The sequence below is a fragment of the Falco naumanni genome, chromosome 16, assembly GCF_017639655.2.
Source record: "Falco naumanni isolate bFalNau1 chromosome 16, bFalNau1.pat, whole genome shotgun sequence".
Taxonomy (NCBI): Eukaryota; Metazoa; Chordata; class Aves; order Falconiformes; family Falconidae; genus Falco; species Falco naumanni.
In genome coordinates this window covers 5,862,035-5,885,797 of record NC_054069.1, presented here as the reverse complement: position 1 = coordinate 5,885,797, position 23,763 = coordinate 5,862,035, and the positions used below count along the sequence as shown (strand labels likewise).

The 23,763-nt window shown below is 42.0% G+C and overlaps 1 protein-coding gene across 8 annotated transcripts in view; it reads left to right on the top strand.

Annotated features, from left to right (window-relative positions):
• Positions 1 to 1,106: 1,106 nt before the first annotated feature.
• GRAMD1B (GRAM domain containing 1B) overlaps positions 1,107 to 23,763 on the top strand; it is a 100,543-nt gene continuing 77,886 nt past the window's right edge. For 2 of the 8 annotated variants that reach the window (XM_040616002.1, XM_040616001.1), the window contains exons 1-2: positions 1,107 to 2,921; positions 16,215 to 16,292. In XM_040616002.1, the coding sequence (XP_040471936.1) occupies positions 2,410 to 2,921; positions 16,215 to 16,292 (590 nt within the window). In that variant the 5' untranslated portion in view covers positions 1,107 to 2,409. The remainder of the gene's footprint in view (positions 2,922 to 16,214; positions 16,293 to 23,763) is intronic. The other 6 variants (XM_040616007.1, XM_040616005.1, XM_040616004.1 and 3 more) reach the window with 5 other exon arrangements.

Here is a 23,763-nt window from a genome sequence, read left to right as displayed (position 1 = left end):
CTGGTGAAAGGGCCAGTTTTTCCTTGTCCAAGAAAATGATTGCCAAATGTGACTGTTGCCCAGAGCAATGTAGTATGAATCTCTTGTTGATTAATTAGATAATGTCTGTGGGGACTTGGAGGGTTTGCAATATCCACTGTGCAATTTATTACTAAAGAAAGCCTGCAGAAGTGCAAACAAATAAGAATATTTGCACTTGCTTCTGCAATTAAATGAGAATCCTGTCTAGTTGATAAAAGATTCCACAGGAGATCAAGCTCATTAATACATGCAGCAGAACTTAGTTATGATAGCCCCCAAAGGGCTACTCACCCCTTCCCCCACAGTTGCACATATTCACTCTTGGTTAAAATTTAGGAATGATAGTGTGGGGGTTTGATTCCCAGATGTCACGGGAAGAAGATGAAAGTTAATTTTCTGTTTTAACAGGTAGCCGGTAACATTATGTACAGGTAGTTCCTGAATGGGTGTGACAGAAATCATGGCAACGGGTGGCTGAAATGCTTGGGTTGAGGTTTCTTCCTACTGCAGAGGAGGAAGAAAAGGTGTCAGCCCTTGAGAGGCAGAGATAATGGCAGCTACCCAGGCAAGTCTTCAAATAAGGATATTGGCGTTTTGTCTGTCGACTTTTGTCTCTTAGACTTGGGGGGAGGGAAAAAAAGGTGTTTTATTTGACTTTATTTCTTTAAGTAGGTGTTTGTAGAAGGCATTCTGACTGTGTGTGCGTGCAGCTGATGCGTAGATACCAAAGTGACAGGAACTCCAGAAACTGATTTGAAGGGGTTGCTCAAGCTATTTTCTTAGAGGATTAGCAGAGCAAAAAGGACAGTACAACAAAGTAGAACATAGCAACTGAGGATTAAAAAAAGAAAAACACCACGTACTATTGAAATGGTTCCTTCCTCCTTTTTCCTGCTGTTATGAATCTTCCTTTTCTGACATGTTTAGTTATTCATGTCCTAGATGGCATGTTTTGATATTCAAAGTTCTTGTGAAATTTATTTTCAAAAAAACCCGAGGCAGTCTATGCAAGAAAAACTATTTTCATTTGGGTTGACAAATATTTTCTAACATGAAACTAATACTCTAAAAGGTTCAGGCAGTTGAGCAATGAAAATGAAGGCTGTGTTGGGTTGATTTAGAGATGTGGGGTTTTTTTCTGACAGCATGCTTGAAATTCACACAGCTGAATTTTAGCCGCACCCTTAGAGAATTTAAGTTCTGTGTCACTTTTCCACCTGAAAATATAGCTTCATTCAGGAGCATTCAGTGAAATTCAGGGGATCTTAATGGAGAATGTGTCACACTGTTTTTTCCTAATTTGGTTTCATTACCAGAATTTTGCAAGGCTTGTCCTGAGGCTGCTATTCCTCCTGGTGCTTGACCCTTGGTAGAGCTTCCTTAGCATATTAAATGCCTGGTAATCTTCCATGTAGTGTATGTCTTTCTCCTGGTCTAAAAATCTGTTCTGCGTGTCTGATTGTTTCTATGTAGTGTCTTTGTTGGTTCCTGAACCTGACACCATCCATCACCCACTGTCATTTTGGAAGCAGCATTGCCCTCCAAGAACTCCATTTATCAGCTTTCACCCTTGTGAACCTGAGCTAAAAACCCCACCAGCCTCCCAGTTCTGGTGCTACCTGCTGCATCAGCTTGTTCAGCCGCTCCTCAGTCCCTCTCCTTTGCCTTCTCTGTGAGCAGTGCAACGGGGACAAAAAGATCCCTGGTTGTGACAGAAGGCTGAAAGTCCCAAGTTTGCTCGCTCCCTGCTGCCACGGGTGGGCTGTCTGAGCGGGCGGGTGGGACGAGCGCCCAGCCTGTGCAATTGGCTTTTACCGAACGCTGTTAGCCCGTCTTACCCGTTTTCATTTGGTTGATTTGTAGCCGCAGCGTATTTGGTAATATAAACCCTGTCTCTTAGGATTAAGAGTGCAGTTACAGTTGCAACAGCTGCCTGCGTATGTCTTACCCGCTACAGAAAAAGAACATGCTGCTCCTCCTACTCTTTCTCCTGATTTTATCTAGTATTGTTGCTTCCCTCCCTCTCTTTGTTTCTCTTTCTGACCTCCTTGCAGCTCCACGCCGCTCCACTACATACTTGCTTCGTCTCTTGAGAAGACCACAGCTGAGTTTCCTAGCACCAGCCCCAGGAGAATTTCTTTCCTGAGCCAACATTAGGCAAAGAGGATAGAAGGCAAAGAGGGGCCGGGGGTGGTGGGGGGAAGCCAAAAGTGAGCCAAGGCACAGCTGGCCACCCTTGTCTTGGTGCTAAAGCTACTGCTTTGAGAGAGACCGGGCAGGGGTGGGACTTTGTTTTGTAGAGAGGGGAAGGTGAAACGAAACTTGAAACTGGCTTCCCTTGTAGCATGTCTGTCCTGAACATCCTCTCCCCACCCTGCTGTTTGTTAAATGAAAGCACGTGAAGAACATGAGGTTTCCTGCTTGAGAGGGAGGGCAGTGCTGGACTGGGTGAGGGAGGAGGAAGGCAAGTTGTGGTTTAACACCGAGATCAGAGCTAGTGTGCCAGGGGGGTGGGAGCAGAAGGAGAAAGGGCATCTGATGCCAGCTGCCAACATGACAGAAACTCTGCAGCTCCCAGCACTGCAAGTCCCAGAGCAGCCGGTGGTGGAGAGTGGCCGTGCCTGGTCCAGTTCGTCCACCCCAACCCTGCGCAGGAAGCGCTTCAAGATGAGGCGGATGAAGAATGTACAGGAGCAGAGCCTGGAGGCCAGCAGGTACCAGGATTCTCCTTCCTCCAGCAAGGAATACCTGCAGCTTCCATCCATTGAAATCACCCCTTCCAGTGATGAGGATGCTCCCTGGTCCAACTGCTCCACACCCAGTGCCTCGCCACGGCGCAAGCGCTTCCTCCTTCGGAAGTGGCTGCGTGTGAGAGAGAAGAAAGAATACAGTGAGAGCAGGTATGTTTTTGGTCACTTGCCCTTCGCTGTTTCCAAGAAGATCCTGTTCACAATGGGTAGGTAGGGTCTGTTGTTCCCCTAGAAATCTTGGTGCGCTTCTCCTTGGGACTTCGTTCTCACCTGTTGGCTGGAATGGGTAAGACCAAAAGTTCTAATCCTTATGTGCAAACAGTAGGCACGTTAGAAATGGCAGTGCTAGGATCTGACCTTGTTGGTGGTCCTCTGCGTATTTTCTAGAGGTAATACAGAGCCGGTGAAAAGATCTTGCTTCTGAGTGAGGCAGACTGTTCTGAAAGAATGGGTGGTAAAACTTAACTTTATTAAGGTGTCCTGAAGAGGTACTTGAGAGAGAGGAGGTGACCTCTTTGCTGGGATTATCAGGACAGGGAGTGAGGATGCCAAGCCTTTGTCAGTGTTTATTGTGTGATGTTTGCTGCCACTGCTGAGACCTTCTTTGAAATCTTTTGTTCTGTAGCTGATACTGGGAGAACATGAGGAAAAGAGAAAAACAAAGTAGCCTTGTTGCTGGGTCTGCAGGTCAAGATGACTGGGTTCAGGTTTTGACTGCTTTCCAGACTTTGAAGTCACTCAGCCCTTTGGCTCAAAAGGGGGCAAGTAATTAAAGATCTCCAAGAGTTTGTCAACACAGGAAAATTAATGCCCAGGGAGTTATTGTGTGGCCATACAAAGAAAAAGCTGTACCTTATACGTAACCCTCTGCAGGTGCAATTCAGGGTATACAGCATGCAGTGTAGTTTAGCCTTAATGGGAGAGTGGAGCAATCTACCTTTCCTGAAGGCCCAAAATACACAAGATGCTATAAAGGTTTCTCCAATAAATTAATGCATTATAAATCCTTATACTAGATTAGTGTGGGCCAATCTTTCTTCTGTCGCTTTGCAACTCCCATGCAGCATATGTGTGGGTTTATGCCTGAAAGTATGTACTGCACTTCCATTAAAAAAGGAAACTTGTCTCTTACCATTACTGCGCACAACATACATATAGATACAAACTCCCTGACTGCTGTGTTGCTTAAGTGTCTATAGGACAGTGCTTTTTCCTCTGCTAATACCTGCTCTGATTATGTAGGAACTCTTCTTGTATGAGGTCCCTTTTAGTAAGGTCATTCCGTCATTTTATTAAGTTTTGGGGAAGTTTCATCAATAAACACATGCCGTCAGGAATTTGATAATCCCTCGCAAAATGTTAATGTTGAAAATAATCTCTTTGGTTGAGAAACATCACTGGTTTTCGCTTAGCTGTGGTGATACAAGTAGTGATTCAGTTACAGCATAGAAAATGGGAAAGATAATGCATAAGGCATGTGCTGTTTTAGCTTATGCTGTAATAGCATAAGGCTAAAGTGTCAGAATTGCAAAGTTCATGTCTGAAGCTCAACAGAGAGGGTGGCTGTTCAGCTGAAGGATTTAATTTGAATCTATTGATGGTGAATATGTTTGAGGCAGAGGCCAAGACATTTCTTTTGGTGCAAATGCATAAGAAAACTTAGTTTGTTCTTGTACACATGATATCTCCATGGCTATGCTGACAGCTTTCTGCTTATTCATCATTAAGATATTTCTACCATAACCTCTTCTAGTTACATTTTTGAAGCAGTGACTGGAAAAAAAGCTGAAGTGGTTGATGGATGATTAGCATACCAAAGCTAGCATGCTGCCTCCTTTCTTCATATGCAGCATGCTCCAAATCTATCCCTTTTGCAGTGGGATACATGATGTTTTCAAATGGAATTTTTCCCTTTCTAGTCCAGGGTATGGTGGGGGGGTGGGGGGACCAGTTTGCCAGTCGCTTTCTGCTGAGCCTCTGGGTTTGCAGAAAGCAGAGGTCATCACTGGGCTTTCAAAACTCAGCAGGCATGGAAACAACTCGGAGAAAGCAGAATCTGTGGGGAGTTAGTCACAGGAAGAGTGATGAACCCTAAAGGTTTTTGTGGCATTAATTTGGAAGAGATTAGCAGCTAGTGCTGTAGGGCAAACCTTACTGTGCCCCGGGGCTGTTGAATATGAAACCTTGCTCTAAAATAGCTGGGTAGAAAGCTGCCTTTCTGCAAAGCAGGTAGATACTGCCTGTCTCCCTTCCCCTGCTTTAGACTTAATCATCTAGAGCACTGGCTCGCTCTTGCTGCTGTTTCATTATCATGTTGCTGTAAGAGGTGCTAGTGATGTCACTGTACTTTTCACTTGTTTAAGGGCAACAGGGACTACTGTACTAGAGTAAAGGCTGAAACGTTTTGTCCAGTGGCTTTTCCACTGAGCCCTGTCTTGGGGGTTGAGCTACAGTGATGATGCTTGACCTGTCCTGCTGGTTAATTGTAGCACTATTGTAACGAGACTCCCAGTGTGGTCAGTGTGTTGTACATCTGCTGGGAGTGCAGCTACGCTACTAAGTATGCGGGTTCCCAAATTTCATTTGGTAAAGGGGCAGCCATCAGCATGAGGTTCCCACCAGAGCAGTGATTGCAGTTTGCTTCTAGTCACTCCCTCTTTCCAGTTCAGTTGTTGTCAAGCAGTTTGAAGCTGTGTTGTTGGTTTGGGGGTTTTTTTGAGTCTGGTAACCTTTAGTCTCATTATATGGCCAGATATCTGCCTCTTTATATGGCAGTGGTTTCCAAGGAAAGCTGGTAGCTGAAAGCAAACTGTGCACCAGCTGACTTACTCCAGTGATGCATGTGTTGCTTGCATGCCCCTAAGCAAGAGCAATAGCTCTGTGACCATTAGCATACAGTAAGCATCGAAGTGAATAAACAAATGCTTTTAGGACTCGAAATGCTGTCTGTAATGCTCCAGATCCGGTGAAGGCTGGCTGCTTTTTTCATCTGGAAACTCCAGCCTACAAAATGTTCTGTATCACTGGTTAGTTTTTAACAGCCTGGGTAATTGTTAAGTTTGTTTACCTGCTGGTTCTCTAAAAGCTGTTAGGTGGCTGATGGTGAGAGCAGAAGAGAGACTGTTTTATTTCTTGTCATTAACCAGCAGAGATGACATGTAAGAGCCTTGCTTGCCTATGATGTGGTTTTGTTCAAGGTGAAAGAGTAGGAAGAAGCCATTTCTCAGGGGCAGAAGTTTCCCTCTAACTGATCCTTGTACGAAAGCATGATGATCTAACCTACAAGTTTGATGCTCTGGGGGCCTATATACATCATAAATAGGATGATTTTCATAAGGGATGCAGACAGCTCCTCCATCGTTTGCTACCCAGGTGATGATGAAAATTTTTTACCTGATGCAGCTTTATAAAGTATGAACTCTGTGCAAAAGTGTGCAAATTTTTTAAGCCATGATGATATTTCTTTCCTTGCAGACTAGTGGATACAATCTATTAGCATTTTGCTATGCATGTAATGAACATACAGTCTCACATCAAAAATGCATCTGCTTTAATTTATTATTTACTACTTAAAGCCACTCTTGCTAATAATCTCTGGAGCTGCATGTAATGCTTGATGTGTGAGGCAAGAACTGAGAGGGTAGATCACTCGGGCTTAAGGGACTGCTCTTTTTTTTGGCCCAAGATCGGCATTGGAATGATATCCTGTGCTTCTGCCCTTCTGTTGGGAGAAGCTGGGAGTAAACAGGTGAGCCCTGCACTGCCATTGCCTGACTTAGACTGTGTGTATGCTCAACACCAGTACATTTGAAATAGGTGAAGTAGGGTACATCTTCCGTTCTTTGAACACCTTCCCATCAGGCATTCGCACTGGGTAAAGATGGTACTAGTGGTAATGTGAATACGCTCCCCTAGTGTGAGAAGAAAGCCAGACTGCCAAGGATGGTAAGATGTTTGACCCATCTCTTACTCGTTGTTATTCCTTGCTGAATTTGCTTGTGCAGGAGGTCCTGGAAGCTGCTGTGTCCCAATGCCTGCAGCTCTTCCCTAGAGCTCCTTTTCCCTTGAGCTGTCAAAGATCACCCTGTTTGTCTTCTGTTAATGCTTGTCCTAAACATTTGTTTAGTCAATGGTAGCATCCAGACTAGTTAATAATGAAAAGCAAAATGTTGGTGCCCCAAAGAATGTAAAACTGGTGGGTTTTGTTGGATCAGTGGGGCATAGATTGTGCTGTAGCTTGTGACCTTTCTAAAGATGAATGTACTCAGTTTGATCTTCTGCTGGAAACTCTTGACACTGAAATCCTAAGTGACAGGTTCAGCTAAAGAGAGAGACTCACCTACGCCCTAAAATGCCTCTAATGTAAGATGTTAAAAAATGAGGTATATTATCAGAAGCGTTCCATCATCTTAGAGAAAAGGGTACGTGCTGAGGACTGGGAAGTTTCTTGAGCTGCTGGAGACACAACCATGGAGGTTTTACAGATGAAATCTTCATAGTCTATCTGATGATACGAAACATGACACATTAGGAGAATCTTTAGCACTTTTCAGCAATGTGCTCTGTGACTGCTACTGTTCACATCCTGCGGCAGAAAAAGGTAACATAACTGTTTTCATAGTTAGGAAAAAAGTTTACTCATTAAGTCTCTTGGTCACCCTAGTGAGATACATTACTTAACAGTGAACTGCTGATTTGTTGGAGCTTATGCTAAAATTATTGTTTACCAGTAAGTATTTTAGATATTTTGAATTTTCTTATAAAAAGGAATCTTTAATTTCAAGTAGTTCATAGTGCTTTCGCTTTCCTTAAGAATTAGCTCAACATTTCTAGAAATAAATCAGCGTGTCATTCATCTTCCTTCTACACATGTTGTGGTGTTTTCTGGAGGAAAAAGCTCTCATGGAAGCCTGAGATAGTGATGTGATTCTTTTCCAGAAGAGAGGGGGAGAAATTAACTGGTAATGTTTGTGGTTGTTTTTTTTTTTTTTTTTTTTTAATTTTTTTTTTTTTAAAAGGCAGCAGCTACACGACTAAAGGCGATAGTGCCTCACGTTATGGAAATGCAATCCAAGGTGACTGTCTACATAATATTAGTGGCAGTATTTACTATGCTTAGAAAAAATATTTGGTGAACAGAAAACTGTTAAAGCCCTGTGCTGCTTGTGATTAAAGAGAGGACTAGAAAGGCTCGGTGGATTAAGGTTTCATTCACTTAATGCCACACAATTCCAAGAAGCTGCAAAATGAGGAACTTCACAAAAGTTGTAGTCCTCGATTTCTCTGGTGTTCGTGAACATCTCACATGTTTCAGTTTTAGGTCAGAGGAGAGGAAGTAGGGCTTCTCTGTCAGAAATGGAGCAAGCTGCTGCAGGAAGTGGTAGATGAGTGCATACTGGGGTTGCTGGTTCATTTTTGCTTTTTTGAGCTTTGATAACATTCTTGTTGAAATCTCATTTCTGTAAGGAACTGACAGCTCCATAGGAATTTCATAATGCAAGAGGCAAATGGGTCGCATCTTTCTCATGTTCTGCTTGTAGCTGGAGTTGACTGAGGTTTTTGGGAGGACGAATGTCAAACGTGGTGTGTTTTGAAGTGGAGAGAGGTGTTGGCACAACTGATTTTGTTACGTGTTTTAATACTGTCCCAAGCGTTTAGAATGTCTATCCTTGTTAATATTTTAAACTATTTAGAGCTTTGATTTCTGGAGAAAATGGAAGCACTGTGAGTGATGTGTGAATATCCTGTGGATTGAATTTGGGACTTGAATACATAGTTGGGTATACGTACTCTTTTGCATCTTTAAAGCAAAAACGGGGAAAGTTTGAGGTTTTTTTCATAGATCTCTTCAAGCAGCCCATTTTCTCTGCTTTTGGTAGCTTTGGAAAGTCCATAAGCACAAACTTCCATTTATATGATATCTTTTTAAATTTGAAACGTGAGAGTGCCTGAACGATGGCTCAGTAGCAACTTGGCTATTAATGTAATTGTTTTTCTTTTTGAACCTGCAAGTTCAAATAAGACCTAATTTCTGTTTACAGTGAACTGATTTTTTTTTTTTGAGGCATGTGTATCTCTTATGAAAAGTACTGATGTACCGTTTGCTGTGACTGCAGGGTTTTTGTCATTTTTTTTATGATAACATGTACCAAGTGGATATGAATCCCACCAGCTTTATCTTTGTTTTGGCTGAATCTTACTGCCTTTGTGCAGTAGTTTGATTTTCCTTTTAAACGTTTGCCTTTCAGTATTTGTGTGGTTTAGGATGATCAGTCACATGAGTATCAAAATTGAGTAATTTACAAACAGCCTGGAATTTAAATGCTGTTGATCTTATCTAGTCAGCAAATATTTACCATTGGACTGTCTGAATGTCATGTCTTAGACAGCACTGTGCCTGTCAGTGGTATTTAACAATTAATTATCGTGTTCATTACCACAGTTGTTTTCCACTGGATTGTGTTTTGAAAATCAAGATGTCTGTTGTTCATTGTTGAATATTATGTTGATGGAAGGGCTTGCCTTGACAGCTGTGAAGGTTGATGTTTTCATTTGTAAAATGAATGCAGTGAGAGGAGAAAACCTGCCTGTCCTGCTCCTTGTAACCCTTCCCAGCAAGGAGAGAAGGTGACTACTACAGGTTCACGCTGACTCTCCAATTCTGAATATGACTGCAAAGGACACAATTTGTACTAATTATGGTGATGGCCTACGTGATATTCACAACTATCTTTTCCCCTTATCTTTTTTGCCCATTACTAATGGGTTTAGACTGTAAACATTGCTTTACATCCCCCCATCTATGAAATCGAGTTAATAAAAAGATATGAAGGTCTGGAGTAGGACTGCCCCTTTGGTTCTCAGGAATACTGCCAACATGAGGCTCCAGGTAGTGCATGCTCTAAGTCTAGGTTAAAAAAGGCATTTGAAATTTCGCCTTCCAAGTCTGCCTTCCATTTGTTGCACTGATTCACTACATAAGCTTGGGTACAAATTTTCCTCTTGCCTCTCCATATCTTCATCTCAAGTTCAGTGAAATGTGTGCAGAAGCAGGGCGCTTGGTGCCTGCTGCTTTGGAGAAACTCCTTTAGAATCAGTCCTGAGATGGAGCAGGGTTATGTGAACAGAAAGGTGCTGTGGTCCCTGACATGTTGTGGTACCTGCCTCCCATTGGAGTCCCTGCTGGACTTGGTCTCAGTCCAGCAACTAGTTTGCTGAATATGAATCTTCCTTAACTTTTTGAATAAAGCCTGATGTTAGCTTGCTGCCTTCAGTGTTAAGGATATGTTTCCCCTGACAACTTTACACTTGTGTGCTGAGAGTGGGAACTTGCAGCATCTGTGGGAAAGCTGTGTAGCTGAAGGTGTTCTTGGTTTTTAATTCACAGACTGAAAGCTTTAGGTGTATCAAATGACAGCCCTTGTGATGAGGGAGACTGTTGTCCCTTGGAACTTAGGTCAGTGATTTCTGGATTCATGTCACTTACCCTCTTTTCTTCTTCCTCTCCAACTGACAGTTCCTTGACATTTGTCATGGCACAGTCATTTACGTATCCATGCAACCATAGTAACATAGAGCTTTTGATGACAGGAATTTAATTTGCCAAGGACAATGAGGTACTGTTAGGCAGCTGGGACTGGGAGGTCTATTTCTGCTGTTTCATGAGAAATCGGAGGAGGGGGGCTATGTTCTGGGAAGGATGAGCAAAGCAGGAGGGTGAAACTGAACGATAAAACTGTTTAACAAGGTTCTAAGGCCCCTGTGGGAAAACACTGAGGGATCTTTTCTGACACACCTGAGTCTTAAAGTTCAGTCTGGTTTTATTATTCTGTGTTTATGTCACCAAAGAAAGATGGGCAAAGAACATTTATCGCAAAAGTTTTCAAATGAAGACTACTTGTGCATCATGAAATTCATTGTCTAAAATTTCTGTTTTCATTATGATTCTATTAGACTTAAAATTCTGGCTTAAAATAATACAGGCTTTGACAATATAAGAATACCATTTAAAAGGCACAATGTATGTAATTTCTTTGCTAGCTTGGAAGTGACCATAACTCTCACCAGATATTAGTACTTCTATACTTTTTTTTCTGGTGGTGGTTGTTCAGATATCCAAATTATTTTGGGATATATTAAGGCAGGTAGACTCAAGTCCTTGTGCTTGCAGCTGTAAGGATGAAAAGAACTCTTGAGTTGTTCAAATAGCCAAAAAGCTTTGTAAATTTTAACAGAAACCTTGATGCAAGTTCACCGTTCTATTGATTATAACTGCATATCTATTAGTTCCCAAATCTATGTTGATGAAAATACTCGTGTATTGTGAAATCTCATAATTAGTAGCTTTTAGTTCCAAAATCTGTTGGCACAGTTGCTCAAAGCAATTGAATAATATTTGTATACCTGATTGTCAGTTGTCTGTTATTTTCCTTTTTGAAATTCTTAATACCGAACCCAAAGCCTTATGAATACAGAGGTTAATTAAGCAAAATGAATACAAAATACTCAGCTTCATAACCTTGCTTGATAGCTGTGGATAACAATAGCCTGCTGAAAGACACAGATTTTTATGAATAATTCTCCAAACTCATTAACTGATTCTATTTTCTATTTCCATAACAGCCATTTCTTTCCTGTTCCTTTGCATGCCTCATTCATGCATCACTGCTGGAAAATTTTTTCTCTGAATAAAAATATGCCAAACACATCTCTAGATATAAAAACACAGTGGATTTATCACCCACATCTAGAGGGTATAGAAATCCCAGAAGGCTCCTAGTGTGCAAACGTTGACCTGAGTGTCTGAACTTTGTGAGATCTGGCCAAGTACCTATCTTCTAGTAGATGATCTGCTTTAACTTTAAAAGCCTATTCATGCATAAAATAAGAGACCTTGGTTCTGCCTTATTCAGAGACTGAAACCTCAGAACAAAATGAGACATTAAAAAATAAAAAAAGCACGAGGATAAGAATAGGACAAAATCTAGTTTATAGCTCACAAATTCCCAAGACCAAGTGAGAGAGAAGCCTTTAAATATTTAAGACAAAAAAAGCAAGTTTTGCACTTTTTTTTAAGTACCTGCAGTCTGTCTAGATTGACAGCTGGCAAGAATTAGAAAAGATGATTCTTTAGTGTAACTGTCTCATGAATGTTCATCTAAGCATATGTGTGTGTACATGGGCCGTGAAGTCAGTAAAAACTATTTAAGACTTGTAACAAATTACAGGTGGTAGAACAGAAAGGTAACAGAATAAGCATTCTTAGGAATGTAATTCTTCTGTAGAGCTGTGGTGGTTGGGTCTTCTGATGTGGTAGGAAGATGAACTGGCAATTGAGCTGATATTAAGAAAATGAGAAGTAGAACATCAAATATAAATTTGATTTTAACGATGTTTGAGGATCTGTTTTCTTTCATACACCTGTCAAGATACACTTGTTTCTTAAACGATACAAAACTTCCACTGTATAATTGACTCTTATTTTTTCTTCAGCAAACAGAAGTCCTGCACATGGTGCAAAACTGTTGATTTTTTTTTTTTTATCTCCACATTCGAACAAGATTTGGTGGTGTGTGTGATCAGATTTTTCAGTCAGTAGAAAAATGTTTCTTTTGTACTTGGCTACCTGGGTAAATTGTTTGGGAGCAGTGAGATGGAGGAGCAGTGGAAGTAGACTCTTCAAAGATTTAATGGTTAAAATTAATGCTTAACCTGCATTTAAAACTCTTAATCGGTTTTTAAAGTAGTGAGCAAGTTTATAAGTCTGAATGTTTGCATGAGAATTGAGGAAAAACCACAGGGTATAAGCCTTAAAGTAATGTCTAGCATCTTTTGAAACAAGAAAAGGGGCACACTGGGCCTGTGCACCCAAAGATTTAACCATGTCCAAATTCATGTTTATTATTGCTGAGCTTTGGAATGTCATAAGCTTGATTTGTTGATTTTCTGGAATTTTTAACCAGCTTTTGGCCTTCTCTGCAGATACAGAACTGACATGACTGTATCTAAAAGCTTTCCCCCATGTTACTCTTCAGTACAAACCATACCTTTTTTTTGACCTCCTTATATTATCTCTACTTTAGTGACTTGCTATACCATTTCAGAGGAACGTTGTCTTCTTAAAAGCAGGTCAACTTAAAATGGACTAAAAATGTAAATAAAACAATAGGCTCTGCATTTCAACTGCTGTATAGATTTTAGGGTTTTTAAAGAGCTGCACTGTCGAATATTCAGAATGTTGAAGTTATTTTCGTTGTGTGAAAAGCTCATAAACTTTTGCGAAGCTTCTGTACAAAACATTTATCATGAAACATAGCTCATGTTGAGTACTGTCAAATAGATGAGTGGGTAGAAACTAATTTCTCTCTCCTGGTCTGAGTTGCATTGCTTGTAATCTTTGTGTTCACTCGTGACAAGGGGATAAGGTGGTATGTTGCAATATTTGGATTCCATTAAATTTTAAACCTTGATTTGGAGGCCTTTCTGAATAAGTTTAACTCTGGATGGATGAGCATGAAAAGGTCTAAGGTTCATCTTGTATAGCTGTCCAAAAGCAAACTTTCACATTGGATTACCAGCATTGCAGGTGCTATATTGTTGGACTGTGATATATTGGAAATTCTACCCTTGGTAAGCTTTGTTATATTTGATCTGAATTGACATGGCAAAGTTTTGTGGGAGGGTTTTTCTGTGAAGAAACACATGATAGGAATAGTCCCTGCCGTGCTTTCTCATATCAAAAGGGTGATAAATCCTTTGAATTAGGAGGGGAAGCATGGTTCCTTTTGTGCTCCTTCCAAACTAGTTCACTGGGCTATAATTAAGCTCAGAAGTACAGGAACGATGTTTCTTTGCTTTTTGGAGTATATTATTCTTACCAAGCTGTTGATATATAGCTTGAAGCCAATATTGAATTCTGGTTCTCTGATTATCCTTTTTACAGTGAGGCACTTAAGAAAACAATGACTAAGTATGTGGGTATGGGAGGAGAAAATTATATCTGTCCCCTTGCTGAGAGGCTTTTGCAAAAAAAAAAAAAGGTAAAACTATACACTGTGGAATGGTCGAACAAGCAAAGTGTGCTCTGTGGGACCGTGTGTATGTGTCCTCACAAGATGCATGCCTATGACTTCTGCACCATGCACATACTTGGACTCTGTAGCTGAAAGTCATAAATGCTGCATGAGTTTTGTGGGTTTGTACGTCCAATATCAAAGGTGAATTTCATTTCTTTTTTTTTTTTTTTAGGATTTCATAAATACTGATTTTGTTCTTCTATAAGCTTTAGCCTGCTCTCCTTTCTATCTTAACAGTAAGGAACAGTTTTTTGCTTCACGTTCTGAACAGGCAGTAAAAAGTGGACAGTGCCAGGTGTGTGTGATGTCTCTCAAATGCTAAGTGTGTCCCCAAGACAGCTATTGCGTTTTTCAGAAATGTCACGTTCAATAAGATGGAGTCTTTGAAGATTTCAGAGAAGCAGCTGGTCAGAATCAAGGTGGCTGCTGACAATAAGAATCATTGGCTTTTTTTCAGAGGAAACTGCAAATGTCTTTGGCAAAAACTCTGATCTCAGGGGGGAAGAGAAAGTCCTTCCCCTTCTCTCCTTTTTATTATTTTTTTTCTAAGAATAAAAGAGAAAAATGGTCATGTTAAAGGATTGTGATGTGCTCACCTTAAAACTTATGAACAGTCTTCCAAGAAAACAAATTAATTAATACTTTGTGGGGAGGAGGACAAGAATCTGAAGGGTTCAGATCCCTGAAAAGTGGACATGGGGGCTTGTTAGAGCCATTTACTTGTACGGATTTGCTGGAGGAATGTTGTTTAGTACCAGAGCGTGTAGTTCTCATCTGTCACTGGGGTGCTTGCTGGTTCTAGTTCCTCCCCTGCCTGCTTGGCTGTGTTTTGTCATTCCTTTGAATATGAAGACAAGATTATACATAAACTTCTAAATCTTTTCAAGTATTTTCTGTGTTAGTATTCTGTGATGGTAATCCTTTTTTTTTTTTTTTTTTTTTTTTTTTGTATGGGACTTAATTTATTCAAGTCAATACACTTGTTACTGCTTGAGGTATCCTTTATGTACTTAAGTTGTAAAGTGTAAGCAGGTGTAGGTAAGAATAGCTGTAATTTCTTTGTGCAAGCACTGAGTATGTCTAGAGAAGAAAAATGTCTGTTAATTTTTTTTAGAAATTAATTTAAAGAGGGAAAGACTGTATTGCTGACATGGAAACAGAAGGTAAGAGAATGCTTCTTGCATAGCAGAAGCATGTGTTTTTTTTCCAGCAGGCAGGATCCTCCTTGTAGTGGTTAAAAAGGTCCAGGCCAGGTGAAAAAAAAAAAACAAAACAGGCATGTAGACTTCACAGAAAAATACTATTGCAGTGTTTTAGTACTGTGGTTTTCCGCCCAAAATAGATTTTACTGGCTGAGAATTACTGCTTTTTAAAATGAAAAGATGCAATTTGATCCTTTTTGATACTGCATTTGTATTTTTGTGCCTTTGGGCAATGTGGTGTTGCAGAATTATGTACAGTGCAGTAGAAACTGTGATTGCAAGCATGCATGTGTATACCTGAGTAGTTTTATTTGAGCAGTTTAGGTCCTACCAGTAGTGAAGCACAGCACTTTTAGTGCAGCCTGTGTGCTCAGGCAGGTGTACCCAGTGTCCCAGGTGGGACTGTGCAGTTTGTGCTAAAGCTGTGTTGCCATGACTCCGTAGCCAGTGGTACCCAGACGAAGTAGATTAAAGCGAGCCCAGGGATATCTGCTCGCTGCGCTGCAGTCTGTTACCTGCAGGCAGAATCAGACCTATCTGCTGCGCGAAGGAAAGTTCTTGCAAAGAAATGAAGCTATAGGAATGAGAAGCAGAAATACTAATGACTCCCTGGAGCAGGTGGAGGCTGGTAGAAGGGACTAAGACGAACTCGTTAGAATAGATGTACAGGAGTGAAAACGTTGCCCCCCTCCCCCCCAACACCCATTTAAAGGGGGAGAGTGACATCTTGTGGGCTCAGCATGCAGGTCTCCACCAGGAGTTTGGTGTTGGCCGCTTCATCCATAGTAAGGGTTTGTTTTAACTGCTGTTTCGTTTTGCTGCCTGAAGTATGGGGGGGTGTATAAACAAGCAGCAGTTAGATACTTGAATGTTAAGCTGTAAGACCTTGTTCTGGGATGGCACGATGAAACACTGTGTATAGGCAATGTGTAAGGTCACTTCTGTATTTCAGAAAGTTCTTAGGAAAATGGCATGAAGTGAGGTTGAGAGGCTTCGTACCAGTCATGCCTGTTGTAAGTCATATATGAACTTACTGTCTTCTGTTGTTCTCTCTTTGCACCCCCAAGTACGAAGTGTTCTTCTTTTTTGGGCTTTAAACCAGAGTTTTTCATAGGGACTTCCATGAATCTGTCTAATTGCTTCTGTTTTCCCATCTCATATTGCAGCAGCCAACAGAGCAGCCAGCAAAGCAGCCACGATGATGACTCGTCCCGATTCCTGAGCCCTCATATGCGCGAGGACAGGTAAGTCTGTGGCTGAATTGGGTGACTGCTGTAAACCACTCGGTGAAATTAAATGGCCTGGGCTAGCTCAGGTCCTTGTTTATTTTCCCTGTATTTCTCAGAGTTGTGTGGCAAGAAAAGTGATTTACATTGGTCTTACACCATTCTTACAATGTCTAAAAAGATGCATTTTTCATCTATTTAAAAGTAGAGGTTGTGGAACAAATAACTCCTGAAGTAGCCTGTGCTTTCTTTCGAGACTCATTCCCCAAAACTGTAGCTGGTGTTGATAGCGTCATCAAACTTGCTGTGTATTGATGATTAGCAACTCTGATCCTTGAAAGTACACAAGTGAAATTTTTGTATGTGGTTCTTGTCCTCAGCAAGGATGAGCCAAGCCTTAGCTTGACCGTTGTATTTAACTTCTGATATGTTGTGATAGTCCTGAGGTATCTAGAGCTCATGTATGGCAGCTGGATGAGAACTGCCCTGAAGTTCCAGAAGAAACTTAAGTTTCTTGTACTTCAGGTTGATTAATGGCTGCTTCAAATTGCAGCATTGGCACAAAAGCTGTTGAAAAATGAATTCTTGCTTGTGTGCATGATTTATTATTGTTGCTTTGCTCGGAGCCATATGATTAAGAGTTTTGCTGTGTCTTGTAGTTCATCTTTTGAGCCTTAACCTGCTTCATTTTCTTCTGCTGTGCATGAGCTATGAGCCCTGAGCTACCTCCACCTTTTTATCTTGGGCCTGCTCCTGCAGGCCTCTTTCCCTACTAACATCCTTGGATCCAGTGTTACACCTGGACTTTGGTTTCTGAAATACCCATTCTTTTGTTACTGCATTGCACAGTGGAGTTATGTTGCATTTTACTCAGCTGATCTTGTGACTGAGGGTTAGAGTGAGCCCACAGCAGGGCCTATGCTGAGATTCATTCGTGCTGCTGCGTGGTGGATTACAAGAAGCCTCTGAACGTGGTGTCCTGCGCTCTGCATGCTTGTGTCTGGGCATGGTCCCTCAGAAGAGGGTTGTTTCAGGTCTGTTACTCAGTTATTCCACATAAGCTGTCTCTGAGGTCAGTGTTCTTTCTTACTAACTGTAGTAGGGCAAATGCTTAGTGAACTCAGATTCCCTGCTAGGATGTCAAAGGCTAATGGACTGAAAAGACTGAGTAGCAGCTGAGTAGGCATCTGAGGAACTGACTCACTTGAGAGAACATCCTGACCTGAAGAGCTAATTAATATCCCAACAGAGTTTGGCTCAGAATTAGCACTCCTCCATATGTTTCACTTCAATTATCAATTTCTCTGGTACTGTGGAGCCTGGCATAATTGACTAGCAGGGAGTGGTGTTTGCAACCAGGAAACAAAGAATGTGGCTTTGGGTACTTAAGTCATACCTGGGCTGCTTCTGTGTAGTGCATGCTGTTGTACCATTTGATCTGGGATTTCACAGGTTAAAAACTATTAGTTAATACTTGGATGGGGGATTTCTGGGTATAGCAAGAAAGGAATCATTTGGAAGTGCTGGCTGCTTCAGATGTAAACTAAACTGGAGCCTTCAGACTGGTGCTAAGAATACCTTCCTGTCCGGAAGGGACATGTTTTAGGTGCAGCACAATCAGATCTCAGACCTATTTATGCAGAGCCAGGGTGATGTTGAGCCTGCTGACCTTTCTTATTGGGGACCAGCAATGTTGCTGCTGCCAGGATTTAATTGCAAGTAACTTTTGTTTTCATGGAGGATACTGATCCGAGAATGATCCATATGAGGGACAGCAAATTGCCTTTGCTACTTCGGGTTTTTTTCCTCCTTTGCTAATGCAATTACATTAGGCTCCACTGGTGTATAGCCTTCCTGGTGGCATGGACTTATGAAAATTAACCAGAAAATAACTCGTATGCTATTTGAGTTTTATGTAAGGTGTGAAGCTGGACATGAACTAGTGAGCAGGCTACCAAAACCACTGGGAGCTTGCTATTTACTGTTCCTATTAACAAAGCTGAAGGTTTTTTTCTGAGGCATCTTGAGTCTGCTGGGCTTGTGAAAATTGAATGAGGAGGGTCTGTCTTACTGCTCTTATAGTGGTATTTTCGACCACTAACAAAAGTTCCTCCACCCACAGGTTGGGAATTTTCTGCTTCTGATACAAAGACCTACAGGCAGTTCTGATCACTTGGTCAATTGACTGTTGTACAGCAGCTCTTTAAAAAAAAAAATAATAATAAAAAAATAAATGGAAAACCAAAACAGAACACACACACAATCGAAAAACCCACTCAAAATGCCAAACAAACCCACAACCACCCAGGGTTTCAGCAGTCCTGTCTGTAAGCTGTGACAAAAGCTGAGCTGAGTAGGGCAGAAGGGAAAGCAAGAAACCATGTGGCATATACTGAAAGGTGTACCTTCTGTTGGCACGCTGCCTTTGTTATCACAGCAGCGTGTGCTGCACTTGGAGGATGAGAGCAGAGAGCAAATGAGGATCTGCACCAACCTCAGTACATCTGGGAAAGTGCTGAAAGAAGCTACTCTGGCCAAAAGTAAAGGGATGCTGAATTGCTAAGGTGACTCTGAGATTAAAAAAAAAATGGAGAGGAATACATAGCTGAGGATGGCTGAAATCTGGACTAGGCGTAGCTGAGATCTGAACTCTACCCTGCTCTTATTGTAAAAGATGGTACTGGGGGTGCTGCTAGTGGAGTTAACTTCAGTGACAGATTTCCAAGGACCATGCTCCGACCCTCAAGTCTTTTCAGAGAAGACTGAGAATTTTGTCCTGCTGCTGGCAAATGCATTCGGTGCTCCCTAGCAATTCTTTTTCTTGAGGTGTGAGTGCTGCTGGTGGCCTGTGCATTGTCAAGTACTGCCATGGGCCAGAACCCATACCCTGAGAAGGCATCCTGCAGCACAGCAGTGAAGCAGGTCTGCCATCTGTGTGTATCTTCTCTGAGGAAAAAGCTTTCCTTCCGCAAAGTCATGTAAGTTGTTGTGTGTTTATCATGCCTGGTTTATGCTGGGAGGGAGCCTATACAGATTTTATTTTGGGGTATTTATTTTATATTTGGGGTAACTATGTGCTTTATAGGTATTTTTAGAGCCACAGAAGGGGGAAGTTAGTGGGACAGGCTAGAAAGTGTCACGAGTCAGTTTTGTATGAACTTGGGGCTCAGCTTCTTGTTCTCTGATTGCCTGCGTGAGTTTGGTGAGTCGTTTCATGTTCCTCTTTATGAAATACAGAGAATTTCTTTTTTGCCTTACAGGGAAATAGAGGTGGGGAGTTAAGTGACAGTTGCTCAGATGCTGAAACACCACAACTCTATAAGTACCAAGACACGCAGAACTGAGTTACTGAGTGTCCAAATAATTGTGCTCGCAATAGCAGCTTGACTTAAAGCGATTCCAAAAGTAGGTACGGTTGGGGTGGAGACAGCCAGAGATTTGGGGATGATGTGTGCACACAACACTCCGTAATCACTGTAACAAGACAAGGTTATGTGTGAATTGCCTTGAGCTTTCATCTAGATTAAGTCCAAGTTCATGAGCCTGCTTCTGCTTGATCCAAGGACTTGTTCTTTGTCATGACACTGATGTAGCCGTCAAATTTAGGATGCAGAGTATGTTTTAATTAAAAGTTAAGCTACTGAACTAGAGGAAAAATCAGCCCTTAGACTTGTACTCAGTCTAAGGAGGAGGCAGACTGTTGGAGAGGAGAGCATAGAAAATACAGGGGTGGAGAATATCTGGCTATGGAGAAATGGAGGGGTGGAAAGTGAGTGGCAGTTCAGAAGAGATATATAAAAATAGTTAACTAAAAAAATTAAATGTAAATCAAAATTTATATGAGAGATCATATCAAAATAGAGGAAATGGGGAAAAGCAGTTATGTATGTTAAGGTATTTCCAAGTTTGCGATGTCCTACATCTTGGCTGCAGCTTAATTAAGCTCTTAATCTGTGCCGTACCTCATTCTACTAGATCCAGGCCTGCAGGGCTTGGTTTTCCTTTGCATAAGCTAATAAGGGTTTCTCAAATAATGGATCAAAAATCACAAAAGAGAGCTTGCAAGGAGATTAGGGAACATCTTAAGAAATAGACAAGTTTATGAAAATCTGTTGGCTGCTTGGATTCCCAGGAAGTTGTATAAAGATCATAGAAGTCAAACTTTAGAAATGTACCAAAACAACATCCTTGGGGTGTGTGTAAGAGGTCAGGGTAAATTCCATATTTTATTTATGTACCCAGGGCTCGCTTATGCTGCATCTTCCTAGCCTGTGTCCCTTTCCCTTTGATACAAAGAGGCTGGTGCTAACACACACACTGTGCCCCGCTCGCCTGCAAGTTAAGGCACAGCGAAGATTGCTACCTCTGCAGCTTCAGGGAGAGTGGAAGGTTTTTTTCCATTGCTTAGGGCAGCTGAAGATAGACTGGTGAGAACAGAGAGCAAAATGTGGCCGTGCATGCTGGGCCTGTTCCTGGAAGGGGAGGGTAGGGGCTAACAGAGCCCAGGGACCTGTTTGTGTGTCTGCATGTGATGATTCTGCAAGGAGCAGAGTGCAGTATCTCTGTCACCTGAGCTATGCCAACCCATGCAGCGTAGTACTGGCCTCCTGCTTTATGAAGGAGAAAAGCTTACTGGACTAAAAAGGAGTGGATACTGTTTTAAAGGTGATGGCTAAGTAGAAGCCAGCTGCTGCTTTCCAGTATGAGTGTAAGATCAGGGGAGACTAGCTCACTACTCCTTCCAGCAGTGCTAGCTGTAAGGGATGCCTGAGTTTAGAGTCCTTGGTAGGAAGGGTCCTAATAGTAGTATGTCAAATAGCTGAGTAGCTTTTATCAGTCATGGATGGACGCCTCATGTATCATCTTTAGGGAGGCTTCCAAAAGTGGTGCTAAAGACCTTGCTGTGGAGAAGACTTGGAGGCTGATGAGCTCTCAGAGGGTCCTAGAAAAGAACCTTGATGCTCTTGCAATAACTTAGGGTGAGTTTGGATTTGCATCTACCTTCAAACTCTGAGTCAGTTTGACTTAATATTAAATAGAAAGTTAAACCAGAATGGCACAAGTCTCATCTGTCACGTAGGAAAGATGGTTAATATTTAGATTTGGAGCTAGTATCCTTTTTCCCCTCACCTTCTGGTTGTTCCTGCTTCCCCAGGATAGGTTCTCTGCTGTAAAAGGCAAGAGCAGCTTAAGATCAGGTCTCTTCCACTTGGAATGCCAGATTGGCTACTGTCAGTAGAGTTACTGTGAATGGAAATGTCATCTGCTCATATGCCAACATTGTTTTTTCTTTAGAAGATGGGCTGCTGTTAATTGCAGAGTATGCCTATGTTCTGCTGTCAGTGGAGGTAAGGCTGTTCTTTTTGTAGAAAGTCAGTATTGGATTTGATTCATCAAAATTGTGCTATGCTTGCAGTTTCCTCCATTCCTGTTCCCTTTCTATGTTAAGGAGACTGAGTTGAGAGCACTTAGATTTGAAGCAAGGGCCATAGTCCCTGTTGTTCCCCCTGCCATGACCGTGAGGGGTATGGAAGGACAGATCTCTCTCCTCTTTCTTACTGGGGCCAGAGATGAGGAGAAGACCTTGCAGGATTAACTGGCTTCCTTGTGCCTCTTCCTGTACTTGGTGGCGGTGGTTGCTCGGGGCATGGGAGCCTGGAGCTTTGAAGAGTTCAGACCAAACTTGAGAACAGGGTTATTTTACGTATCTATAGTAATGTAGTTTAATACCATACCTCTGAGCATTAGCTGATTGCCACTCATGAGAGAGTTTCATTGACATCGTGGATAGGTTTTGTTCAGACAATAAGTAAAATAGATTGTGTGAATTCCTACCATCACTAAAAAGAAGTAATTCTTAGAATTTGGCCCTCTCTTTCAAGCTGTCATGGCAAAATGATATCTGCCTATTTCCCTTCTAAAAAGTTAGCTCTGAGACAGAGCTTGTGGTGGGAGAACCCCCGTACAGATCAGTAATGTAACTTCACAAGAAAAGGCATGACTTTAACACTGGATGGTAAGAGCAGGACAAACCAAGATGTGGATCTTGCTTCTCCATTGCCTGATCAGTTCTGTCTCTGCTGGGCTAGTGTTAGTTAAGACTAGATAAACCCCAATGTGCCTTTCAGATCACTGAATGCAGAGGAGGTCTGACAGACCTCACATGGCTGCGTCACTAGCTCGTGATGCTCGAGAACATGAGGAGGAGGTGAGGAGGCGTTTTAATGTCCCTCTTTCTCCTTATCTGAGACACTGGGCAGACTCCTTACCCTTCCTTCCTGTTCCCAAGAGCAGAAGTTTGTTGTGTAACTCCGCTTCACTTGCAGACCTTAAGTAATGGTCACCCCATCAGCTCTGTATCCTCCGGGAGCACTGTGATTCTCAGAATAATACAGCAGCACAGCTATCTTGAAGCATGTGGAGAAGCGGCAGAGGAGGGGGTAGGAGGTTGGGATGCATTATAATTAACCATCCCCTTTCATAGGTCTCCAGTTCTGTATGTAAGCCTCCTTGGCCCTTGCTAGCAGGCTTTTTTGTGCAGTATGCTGTCAGCTGCTGAGCAGTTTGCTTAGTGTCACCTTGCAACAAAACGTTCACTGTGCCTCGGAGCCTTCCCGGAGTTGCTAACAGCAGGTCTGAGGGAGTGAGGCTACCAACTGGATGCTGAAGAGCATGCTGTTACCTATAGTTTGGCGTGAGCTAATCAAAGATATATCCCTGTGTTCCTTGGACAGGGTCTCCTGGTGTAACTAACCTGCTTAGAAGTACCCAGGTTTGGCTAACTCATATCCCCCAAGGAGCGCTGCAGTCACGCAGTGGCTGTGGTGCAGAATGTATCACACTTCCAACTTTGTTTGCCTGCTCGCATGTTCTACCCAAGGCTTTTTTCAAGTAGTCATTGCTGTGAGATGCCAACTGGCTGTTGAGAGCGAGCCTGGTTGTTCAGAAGACTAATTTAGATTTGTTCTGCTTACACCTCCTTCCGCTTCGTACCAAATGTGGAGAAGGAGGAGGGCATTCTGAGAGGGAACGTATTGGCATTAAGCCTGTTTTAGGGCCTCTTGAGATTGTCTGAAAGCTGTCCAGTTGTTGACCCAAATAACGGGCAAGATCAATAAAGACAGACAAGGCCATTGTGGTCTTCTGTTGCAGCACTAAAACTTCAATCCTGCGATGAAATTAGCCGTTGGAGAGTCTGAGAACTTAACTGATCTCAGCCTCTCACAGCCAGAGCTAGGAGGTTTCAAAGATGCAGAGAAGTGAGTGTTTTTCTAGGGAGCCTGATGCTTATTTCTGTTAGTGTGTAGCCAGGTTTATGCAGTGATGCAGGGAGTGACTGCTGTAGAACCTGTATTGCGGACTTGTACTTAAAAGCTCTAGGCCAGCGTTTCCCAAGGTGTAGAACGTATCCCTTTTGATGAGGATGCCATCATAAGCTGGGGTGTGGCCTGAGAAACAGCTAGGGACTGTAACTGTCCTTCCTATTTTA